Below are 12,182 nucleotides of genomic sequence, written 5' to 3'. Positions count from 1 at the left end.
TTTCTGTAACTTTTAAATGATGCTCCTATACTCAAGTTCAGGTTATTATTATATCATCTACTATAACATTAAGCACATCTTACTATGTATTACAAATTATGCTGAATTGTGGCACTCAGATTCTTCATGAAGACAACTAATGTGAGTAATGGTGGAAAAGAAAGGTCAATGGATCAGAATATTTGAGGTTTCGTACCTGTGGCTGTCTGTAATCAGACACTCCATACTGTCTATTGTCAGAAGGTGGCTGCCTGTAATCTATGAGAGGCTGCTGTCTGTAATCTAGAGATGGTGGCTGTCGATAATCTGATGTCGGAGCTTGTCTGTACTCTGAAAATGGTGGTTGCCTAATGTCTGGTTTGACATCTTGTCTTGCTTTTACTTCTGACCTGTAACTAGATTTTAAAAAAAATGAATAAAATCATTAATATGAGTTATTTTGCAAAACTTTTAAAAGAAAATTAGGTTTCATTAGTTACATGAATAATTAAACGTGAAAGTAAAAATGAAACTTAAATAAAAATCTCAGTGAATTGCAGAGCATTATTAGCAGAGGTTTGCAAACAAGTATCTGTTTGATCCCTTGCCTTGGGAATAGTTAGGGGAATTTGTTAGATAGTTTTGAAATATGTAATTCTATGATTAAAAGGAATTATTTTCTATTTTATTCCATTCCATGTGAACTCTGCCTGAAACAGGTTGGCTCAACATCTGTTGATGCTTCATCCTGAGCTAGCTTTCAGGACAAAAAGGCAGATTCCAAGACTACCTCAGCCAGAATGGAATAAAACCTTCAGTGTTGGCATTATTTTGAACTAACGAAGCAGCCAAACAAGTTAACTAATCCCCTATTAAAAGGAATACTACAAGTAAAATTCTTTATTCAGATATTAAATCATTATTTGAATGCACTTATTTACACAAGTGCTGTGTATAACAGTTAAGATAAAATGAATTAACTTCACTGAACATGAAAATTACAATAGTATAAACTCGGCTCTTGTATTAATTCTTCTACTCTCCTCCTTCTACTTGGAGAGTGTGTCCTGCCTTTCTGCTGGATGGCAGTCTTCTTCATCAAACATATATATTAGCCATTGCAGGCAGTACCAAAACCTCACTTATTTTAAAATTTTAAAGGTTGTTATCTCCAGAACTTGACATAAGTATGGTTTCTTGTTTGTTATTTGCACAAATGCCTTTAATCTGATGCCCATCTGTTTCTTCAAATGCATATGAAAGGTTCTATGGCATGATTTGAAAAGTAGGTGAATACTTCCTGTGTCATGGTCAATATTTGATCCCCCACCATTAAACAGATTAACCAGTCATAGTTAACTTGGTGGAGAAAGTGAGGGCTGCAGATGCTGGAGATCAGAGCTGAAAATGTGTTGCTGGAAAAGCGCAGCAGGTCAGGCAGCATCCAAGGAACAGGAGAATCGACGTTTGGGCATAAGCCCTTAACTTGGTGTCAGCAACATTCTGTGTTTATCTATATAGAATATGGTAGCATTATAGTTAAGACTAGGACTTGTCCATATTTCTACTCTCTAGACTTTTAATGGTAGTCACCTGTTCTTGGTTCACATGTTACTTATGAGATTTATAACATTATCGTATTTTGGAACTGTAGACATTTTCTAATCAATCTGTTCAGAGAGGTTAAGACATATTCTAGATGTAGCTGGGACTTGAATTCCGCCCACCTCCCCAAGGGTAGGGGCACAAGCGCTGTCCCATAAGACTCTTTTTTTATGGGACCGTACATTTAAATTTAATGTAAATGATGAGTCATACGACCTGTTTTGCAGATTGCTTAACTGTTAGCCTTGCTGGTGTAATGTTTAGGCACCAAAGGAAGGCTTATATTGTTCTAAGGTACAGAATATTAACACTTAGATACAATGGCACCTGCCCCTGAATATACTGAGTGAATCCCAAGGAATTATCTAATTGGAAGGATGCTTGAGCTATTTAAAAAAATAGGGCTTGATTCCAGTGTTGCAGTATCCCATTCCAGGTGCCCACACGTTGTACATGTGATCTGGGTAGCTCAATTGAATTTTCTAGCACTCTGAAAATCTCATGGAGGGTGGTCAGCTTCTCTATGGCTTGTAGTTCACAGATGTCAGAAAGATTTGGACTCAGGAACCTTTTGAAAACTATCTTCACATGTCTTCATATTCCCCATTCCCCTTCATGTCAACTCAATATCAGCTCATGTCTCCTGACCACCCATATGACCCTTTGTTGCCCTCATGGCAACTCAAGATCTTTCCAAGGCTATTTCTTGAGCATAAACTGTGTACAGGACTATGGAATCATTTCATAACAATAGCATGTGTGGAACTACTTAGAAAAAAACTCCTACTCATAATGCTTTATAATTTAAAACAAATTTCAAAAAGCATTTCAATGTGTCAATCAAACAGAACATTAAAGTATCAATAACAAAAGCTTTAACTATTTCACATCTCTTAATATTGTGCAATTCCACATTGAGGCAATGATGAATGGGATAACAGAAAAATAACTTATTATCTCCACATAAACATGTTAATCAAGCAAAGTCAACAGTTCTCTCATACTGTGTAATCAACAACCTGTTCGCAAATCCTTGGTATTTAAAAGAATTCATGAGAGGAGGAAGTTCCAAGAACATCCTGTCTTCAGTGATGGCGGAATCCAGCATAAATGCAAAAGACAAGTCTGAAGCAACCACCTTTATCCCAAAGCATTGAGTTTATCTATTTAGCTCTTCTTCTCAGGTCCCGAGTATCACAGCCAATTTGGTTCACTCCATATGATATTATGCGATGGTTATGCATTCTCAGTCCAACAAAGAGTGTCTAACAACATTCTGCAGCAATGCTCCAGATTGATGCTCCTGAATTTTCACAACTCTCATCAAACTGTTCCAGTTTAATTACAATAGTGATGTGACAATGCCGCTCTTTTAACAAGGTTATGCTGTTCTTGGCCTTTTTTGTTCAGAGAGGTTGTAAAAGCAGCGATGCTGAAAGGTCTGGCTTTGAAAGATTCTACGGGCAGTTTGACTATAACTAACAGATACTGCCTTAGGCAAAAGTCTTTCAAGTTTTTTTAAAAAAAACACGTACAATGAAATTGGAGTGACCAGTTCTCCCAGCTCAGCTTTTCTCAGGTTTTAGTAAGCAGTCGTTGTGAACCTGCTGGACCCAAGGAAGCAAGTCCATGTTGATCCTCCCTCCTTCTCTCCTGTAAGAACCTGTGTTTGATTTTTCTTTTTGGACCAAGGGATGTTTATGGGGATTGTTGCAAGTATTTAGAAGAGCATCATTAAGTTGGGATAATCTGTTGGGTTTTGGATAGTTTGAGTTATTCTGTATTCTGTTCTCTTTTGTTTATATTTCATCTTGTAATCTTATAAATAAATTTGGTTTTGTTTAAAACTAAGTAGTTTGACCAGCTGCATCACTCCTGAAATATCCACTGTACACCTGCTTAAAACAACTAGCAAAGTTAGAGTCTGGGCTACTTTCTTGAAACGTTTTGAGGTTGGGGGGGGGGGGGGAGGGGAGTAGGGGGGTCTGTCCTGGTCCATAACAGTGGAATTTACCCAACAAAGTGGAAAATTTTCCAGGTATGTACTGTTTACATAAAGCAGAACAAATGCAATTTGTTAACTATCACTCACAATTACTACACTCAATAATCTGTATAGTGATTGAAGGTGTCAATATCTGAGGTATATTTGAAATGCTTTTGATTTCCTCTCAGAATGTGGGCATGCCTCCAGCTTATTTGAGAAGGTGTGGTGGTAGATCTTCTCTTTGAGCTGCTATAATCCTTCTGATGATAATATTGATGTGGTAGAGAACTGAGAAAGTTTTAGCAAGCAATGGTGAACAAACAGTGATGCATGTCCGAGTCAGGATGGTAAGCACTTTAGAAGAAACTTGGAAAGGAGAGTGTTCCCTCATTATTGTTGCTCCTATTATTTTTGGTGGCAGAGCTTGCAGGATTCCGAAAGTAATCTTGGTGAATTGCTGTATTGTGCCTTTTGAATTGTATATACCACCACAATGTATTGGTGGTGGAAGAGTTGACTTTGAGCCTAGAAAGTCACAGTTAACTCATTACATTGATCTGCAGACTTGTCCTCCATCATTCAGGTGTATATGCTACTGTTGGAAGGAACTCTGTCCAATTCTTCTTAAAGGTGACTTGATCAGTCTTTGATGCTACTCTTCAGTTCACTTCAATAGCAGCCCACTGCTGACAATTCCCTTTTTTATTTCTGAGATATTATCCCAACCAAAGGGAAGCAGTCGTAAAAATACATATACATTGATCGCCGATATGTAATTTGTGATGAATGGCCTATAATTTATTTACATCTACAAATATAATTTCTGGACATTGGATTTCAATAATAGAACTATATAGCTGTTGGTTGCTTTTATGAAGATTTTTCTTGAAACACAAACATGGTCAGAGTGTTCTCCCATAACAGTAATTAAGTTCAACACTTCTCATAAAGCAGGTGACTGCAGATCCCTGTGGTTTTAATGGAAATATGTCTATTCTGCAAGATTTAAGACAGATAGAGTAAAAACATATAGCTATGTTGTCAGAAAAATTTAGGATGAGCAAACTTTTTTTAAAAAATTCAGTTCAGCCGACATCAGGAATAAATTTAGAAGTTGGTTTCTTATGAAGAGTTCAGAGCATTTCAGGAGTCAAGTTACCTCAGCAAATGTGTATAGGTTGTAAAATCTTTAAACCAGAAGAGCTTTGTTCAAAATTTGAAGTTTATTACAACTGAGAAAATTTAGGCAATCAGATTTGTTCCTGATACTAGATATGGAAAGGATTAATCAACTGTCTGCAATGACAATGGGAAAGAACTGGAGAGAGTCAGTGAATTAGAAACTTAAGGATTTGAAGTAGGAGTGTAATCTCTCTCGATTTGAATCCCTGTAATGGATAGATCATGAAACAGGTAAAACTTTGTTTTGCAATGTGTTTTAAGATCTTTATAACTGTCTTCTACATTTAGATAGCTTACTTTTTTAAATAAAAAAACTTTTATTCTGTTGTAAATTGGTAGCCTCATGTGAATACATTTCAGTGGCTAAACATCACACTAAGTAATTAAACAATAAAACCATATGATCTATCAATCCTGGTTTTATTCTGGAATCTGGCTTGTTCTGTAGTGCTATCAGCTGGAATCACAACAAACTTTACCCTTATTTTAATTAAGCATCAATGAAAAGTTATCCTCTAATTACTCCAGCTAAGTCATTTAAAAAGAAATGGGTGCTTATTTAAAGACTGACAGCTGCTTCTGTGCTAAAAGATTCAAACACTTTACAATAAATTGGCATTTTCAGACATCTCATTACTTGTCTTACATATTATATAGCACTTTTAAATATTTACATACATTTAATAAAAACGCTCCTAATGTTCACATAAATTTAAATTTGACAACCTGCTGCTTTTAAATTAGCTTAGTCATGACCGGGAAGGGCGGGGGGAGAAAGAAAATGTCTAAAAATATGGAAAGAAGTGGGACAGCTCTCCTTACCTGCCATTATGTCCATGTGGCTGAAGAGGAGGTGGTTGTACAGCAGGGCTATGTTGTGCTATAGGACTTTGCTGTGGTGTAGGACTCTTTTGTGCCATTGGACTGTGCTGCTGTGCCAGAGGACTTTGCTTATCTGAGCCTGGTGCTGAAGCAGGACTGCTCATGTCTGTGAAAGGTGCAAAAATAAAAAAAAAACTGTTCCACAATAGATTTTGTTGATTTTTGTTTTCTGCCAACATGTTTTAATTCAAAACTCCTCCTTCTCAAAATATGTCCTTGATTTAAACAGATTTGCAAAGTAGGGACTTACCCTCTTGAGGAACAATGCGCAGAGTCACACTAAGGCCTGCATCCTTGATTAGCTTCACAATTTCTGCATGAGGCATGTTAATGATGGACTGCCCATTCACTGCTAGGATGCGGTCGCCAACCTTGAGTTTTCCACAACGATCTGCTGGGCTCCCCTCAATAATCCGTCCAATTTTGTGAGGCACTGTCAATAATTTGGAATTTCCATGAAAGCAATTAATAGAAACGTTGGACGGGTTCACCATGAAGAGTGAGAGGTGAAGAACAAACATCAGAGTGATGCCAACAGCCTGTTCAATATACCGACTATGCAAAAAAAAGACAGATAACTGAATGTATGTTCAAAGAATACTGCCACACGCGATAGTACTGTGTTTGGCATTAGGAGCAAGTGATGACTGCAGGTGCTGGAGATCAGAGTGGAGAATATGGTACTGGAAAAGCACAGCAGGTCAGGCAACATCAGAGGAGCAGGAGAATCAACGTTTCAGGCGTAAGCCTGACGTTCTTGATGAAAGGCTTATGCCCAAAACGTTGATTCTCCTGCTCATTCCTGATGAAGGGCTTATTCCCAAAGCGTTGATTCTCCTGCTCTTTGGATGCTGCCTGACCTGCTGTGCTTTTCCAGCACCACTCTCTTGACTGTGTGGTATTAGTAATTTATTTGGCCAGATTGATGTACATAGGGTCCAAACTGAACCTTGTTGTGCCAATCTTGTGTAAAATGGCCAAAATATGGGGGTGACCAAAAACAGGCATATGTAAATGAAAGACTGAATATTTGTTTCGAATTCCCTGACTGAAATTGGTATTTATTCACTGGGAATACGTTGGGCCCACTTTGCTCAGAAATCTTCTATCTCTGTTGTAGCCTAAGTATTCATCAAAAATACCTAAAAGTGTGTTTCAAAGTACAGATTTCTCACTGTCTTTAACTGAATAACATACTTTTAGCACAGTATTACAGCATTCAGCAGGCAATTATTTGCTGAATGCACTGGATATTGCAAAAGCAATGGACCCTGACAACATTCCAACATTGTTACTGAAGACTCGTGCTCCAGAATTGCTGCACCCCTAGCCATGCTACATCACTGGCACCTTCTCTACAATGTAGAAAATTGTCCAAGTATTTCCTGTATGAAAAAAAGCATGACAAATCCTACTTGGCAATTAACAGCCCATTCGTCTACCTTCGATCATTTGTAAAGTGATGGAAGGTATCATCAACAGTGTTATCAAGGAGCACTTGAGAGTGAAGTTCTAGTAACAGACAGCAGGGGGTTCCTTAAATTTATAAAAGGCAAGACAGAAGCCAAAGTGAACATAGGCTCCTTAGAGAATGAGGCTTGGGAAATAATAATGGGGAACTTAGAATGGCTGAGGCTTTGAATAAATACTTTGCATCAGCCTTCACAGTAGTAAAACTAATAGCATCCCCAAATTAGGAAATATTCAAATGGCAAAAGTAGGATAGGAAGCAGATACAATGACTATCATTAGAGAAAATGTGCTAAGGAAGCGAATTGGTCTGAAGACTGATAAGTCCCCTGGATCTGATGGAATGCATCCAAGATGTTAAAAGGTAGCTACAGAGACAGATGATGCATTGGTAGCAATCTTTCAGTGATCCTCAGATTCTGGAAAAGTCCCAAAGGATTGAAAACCGCCAATTTAACACTTTTATTTAAAAACGGATAGAGACAAAATAATGGGCAACTATAGGTCAGTTAGCTTAAAGTCTGTTATGGGAAAATGTTAGAGTCTATTATAAAGGATACAATAGCATAGCATTTAGAAATACATAATATGATCAAGCAGAGTCAGCAATGGCTTCATGAAGGGGAAATCATGCCTGACAAATTTACTAGAATTGTTTGAGGAGGTAACAATCAGGATTAGAAAAAAGGAAAGCTGTGGATGTAATATTTTTGGATTTTAAGAAGACATTTGATGAGGTACAACACATGAGGCTACTTAATAAGAGTCCATGGTATTGGATGTAGCATAGGTAGAGGATTGACTAATTAATTGAAGACAGGCTATTGGGATAAGGGGTCGTTTTCGAGAAGGTAACCATTAACTAATGGTGTGTCTCGGGATCAGTGCTGGGACTACAATTATTTACAATATACATAATGACTTAAAGTGAATACACAATAGCCAAGATTACAGATGCCACAAAAGTAGCTGGGAAGGGAAGTCAAGTCATGAGGATGACACAAAACACCTGCAGTGGGACACAGACAGGTTGTTATTGGGGGAAAATCTTGGCAAATGGAATATAATGGTGGTGAGTGTGAGGTTATGCAATTCAGGAGGCAGAGCAGGGGAGCTGAATCTTATTTAAATGCACAAAGACTGCAAAAGTCTATTGAGCTAAGTGCATTTGGGAGTCCTCATTCATGAATCACAAAAAAATGTGCATTCAAGTTCAGCAGATAATGCAGAAGTGGAATTTTGACTTTGTTTCAAAAGGAAAAGGAGCATAAAAGTAGGGAGGTTTTGCTAAAACTATATAAGGCACTAGTTAGAGTTACATAAGGCACAGCTGGTATACTGTTAACAGTTTCAGCTCCTTTATCTACAGAAAAATACGTTGACATTGGAGACAATCCAGAAAAGGTTCACTATGCTGATGGCAGGTATGTGGGAGAATCTAGGACCAGAGGACACAATCTCAGAATATGGAGTCACACATTTGAGAGACGAGGAGGAATTTTGTCTTACAAAAGGCTGTGAATCTGTGCAATTCTTCATCACAGAAGGCTGTTGAGACTGGGTCATTAAGTACATTCAGGTCTGACACAGACAGATGTTTAATCACAAAAGGGAATAAAGGGTTGTATGGAAAAGGCAGGAAACTGGATTTGAGCATTATCAGATCAGCCATGGTCTCATTGAATGACAGGGATTCTTGATGGACTGAATGGCCTGTTTCTAATAACTGCATGATTGCACCATTTAATTTCCTCTGCTATTAAAGCACTCTATGTCCAAATACTGTAAGATCTGGACAATACCCTGATTAAGGCTGACAAGTAGCAAGAAACATTCACACTACACAAATGACAGGCAATGGCCATCTTCAACAAGAAAGAAGCTAATTATCACAATGACATTCAAAGGTATTACTACTACTGAACCTCCCATCATCAACATCCATGAGGTTACCGATTATACTGAAACTCAACTAAATAGCCACATAAAATGCAGCTACAAGAGAAGGTCAGAAGCTTGGGATCCTGCAGTGAGTAACTCACCACCTGACTCCCCAAACTCTGTATACCATCTGTAAATACTCCCTACTTTACCGGATAAGTGCATTCAGGGCAAAGCAGCCCATATGATTGGCACCACATTCACAAACATTTATTCCCTCCACCATCAATACTCAGAAGCAGCAATATGTACCATCTACAAGATGCAATGTATAAGTTCACCAAGGCTCTGCAAATAGCACTTTGCAAACCCGTGATAACTTCCATCTAGATAGACAACGGCAGCACATACATGGGAACACCACAATCTGCAAGTTCCCCTCCAATTCACTCACCAACCTGACTTGGAAAAATAATGTTGTTCCTTCACTGTTGCTGGGTCAAAATCCTAGAACGCCCTCCCCAACAGCATTGTGAGATCACCTAAACCAAACTGACTGCAACAGTTCAAGAGGCAGTCCATCACCAACTCCTCAAAGGCAATTCGGGATGGGCAATGAATTCCCATTAAATAGACAATAAATATTTAGCCAAAAATGCCCATATCCCATAAATATGAAAAACTTATTGGGTAAGCAGCTGTTGAAAACTAAGATTTTTTTTTCACTATAAACACCAACTTAGTGATATTCGAGTTCGTAAATGTTCTAACAACCTTTTGAGTTTTTAACCAAAATAACAGTAGTCCTTTTTTTTTTAGTCACTATAGAAACCTTCGGTTTCTATATAGCTGCTCAAGACTTGAGCCCAGTCCAAAATGATAGCAAAAGTTTGGAGGAATTGTTCAGTTTTGCTGGTCAGCTATTAGGTCATTTGTATATAGAAAGAAAACATTGTGAGACTCCCTGTCTTTGGGATATGAAAGCATGTGATTCAACAAACTGAGGAGCTGAACTTCCACCTATACATATTAACCATTTTAGATTCTCTGCAGCCAGCAGAATTCAAATATAATTGACTGTTCAGGCATGTCATGTTGTGTACTGGGAAGGTTTGCCAGCATCACAATCACTGTTTTGTAAAGAGACATAAATCCACCTATTCTGATAGTCAGACTTTTGTTCCAGCAGCAGTAGCCTAGAGGTGCATGTCAGGACCATGTGGAAAACATGTCATTGCTGACTCTGAAGGTACTCGCTAGGAAGCTGAAAATTCCAATTAACAATACCCTTGCATCTGAAACCCTCCAAAAAAGCCCCTTAAGTCAGAGATTTTGGAGTCTTCTGACTCACTTAAGCTTAATAGCTACCCAAGAAACTAGAGTATTAAAAATCCATTCTTAACTCTTGAGTAACTATTAAACTGAACTTGATTCATCACTGAATCCACCCAAATACAAACCCCAGACCTGACATTCCTACCTTGATTCAGCCAGAATTGCAGATTCTGTTCTGACTCAACTTAGACAAAATTTTTACAGTGTCAAAAGATACCATTCAACCCATTGTGCTTACGTCATCTCTTCAACCAAGCATCATTACTTAATGCAAATCTTCTCCTTTTCCCCCAAACCTTTGCACACTACTTCTAACAAAATGGTCATCCAATGCCCCCTTGAATGCCTCAATGGAACCTGCTTCCACCACATTTGCAGGCAGTGTATTGATGCATGGAACAATGATGAAGGCAATCTGTCTCCTGGTGTAGAACCTGTGACTTGCAGCTTTGGCTGACCTATGAAACAAATAGGGAAAACATCAAGTTGCGCCTCAATACCAATTAATGGTTTATAAAGCTTGTGTTCTCAGCAACTTGTTGTATGGCTGTGAAATATTGGTGACTTATAGCTGTCAGGAAAAGATGCCCGATAAATTCAATTTTTCTTTGTGGCACATTGTAGCATACCTTGCAGGACAAATACAGCAGTCCTCTCAAAGGCAGAAGTCCCAAGGGTGTTGACACCAGTCACAGAGATGAGATTGGTGGATTGGGCATATCTACATGACGAGGTAGATAGAGCCTAGAGTGGGCATTTTAAAATTCCACTTCAATGATGCTTGCAAGTCATTGATTCATAAAGCACATAAGGGGCCCTTTGGTTCATCCACCCTGTACCACCAAAAATATACTACGACTTAAACCCGTCCCACTTTTGTGCACTAAGCTGATTGCCTTGTTATAATTTGTGACATGAAGGCTCTAAACATTCTTTTTCATCAGTGAGTGATAATCAATGACACCATCTTCTGTGGGTTGCTTGCTCGACCATGACAAACAGTGGTTCCAACAGCATAGTAACTGGTTCCAATATCAAACATAACAATGTACATTATTGCTTGGCAGCTTCATGTGCAGCATCTGACTCTCAAGAATTGGCATCCATTAGCAAGGTACATCAAATGCAGACAGCAAATAGGTTAATGTGTGTTCATTCTCTCTAATTGATGGAACGAAGCCAACCAAGGCCTTTTATAGACCTCTTGAGAACTTCATTCACAATAAGTACAGCAGGCATCTAATTATTAACTGACCATGTAACCAGAACATAATACACACTGCTACCACTGTCTAGTGGTGGTTTAGGGACTGCATGTCTCAGGTGGTGGATGGTCAAATGAGTTACTCTGTTCTAAAAAGTGTCAAGTTTCTTGAGTGTTATTGGAGCTGCACACATTCAGCATTTAGAGAGTATTTCACCACTCTCTATGTAGACGGTGGATGGACGTTTGGAGTCATCACGGAATTCTCAGTCTTTGACCTACTCTTTTAGCCACATTATTTATATTGCTCATCCGGTTCAGTTGTTCAAAGGAGAATCACATAATTTTACAGAATTCTAAAATGGTAATGCCACTCAATATCAAGAAGATGCAGTATTCTAGTTAGTCCAGAACTGTCCTACATGGTCCTTGACATTTGCCCCAGATATGGCAGATCAGGGAAATTTGGTGCCTTGTTTGGGAACAGAAGCCTAAAAATCTTGGTGGATGGGCTGGTACACAGGCAGGGTCCTTTCCCTGGGCAGTCCTGGGGACTGGGACTTGAGGAGAAAGTGAGGGCTGCAGATGCTGGAGATCAGAGCTGGAAATGTGTTGCTGGAAAAGCGCAGCAGGTCAGGCAGCATCCAGGGAACAGGA

The 12,182-nt window shown here is 38.7% G+C and overlaps 1 protein-coding gene across 15 annotated transcripts in view; it reads right to left on the bottom strand.

Moving 5' to 3' along the window:
• Positions 1-12,182, bottom strand: part of magi2a (membrane associated guanylate kinase, WW and PDZ domain containing 2a) — a 682,885-nt gene that overhangs the window by 39,361 nt on the left and 631,342 nt on the right. For all 15 annotated transcript variants that reach the window (XM_043713779.1, XM_043713778.1, XM_043713782.1 and 12 more), the window contains 3 exons: positions 5,886-6,068; positions 5,576-5,741; positions 197-395 (listed from right to left, as the gene is read on the bottom strand). In XM_043713779.1, the coding sequence (XP_043569714.1) occupies positions 197-395; positions 5,576-5,741; positions 5,886-6,068 (548 nt within the window). The remainder of the gene's footprint in view (positions 1-196; positions 396-5,575; positions 5,742-5,885; positions 6,069-12,182) is intronic.

This window comes from Chiloscyllium plagiosum, chromosome 23, assembly GCF_004010195.1.
Source record: "Chiloscyllium plagiosum isolate BGI_BamShark_2017 chromosome 23, ASM401019v2, whole genome shotgun sequence".
In the NCBI taxonomy this organism is placed as follows: Eukaryota; Metazoa; Chordata; class Chondrichthyes; order Orectolobiformes; family Hemiscylliidae; genus Chiloscyllium; species Chiloscyllium plagiosum.
Note: the sequence above shows the minus strand (reverse complement) of the source record. Positions and strands in the feature narration are given on the sequence as shown.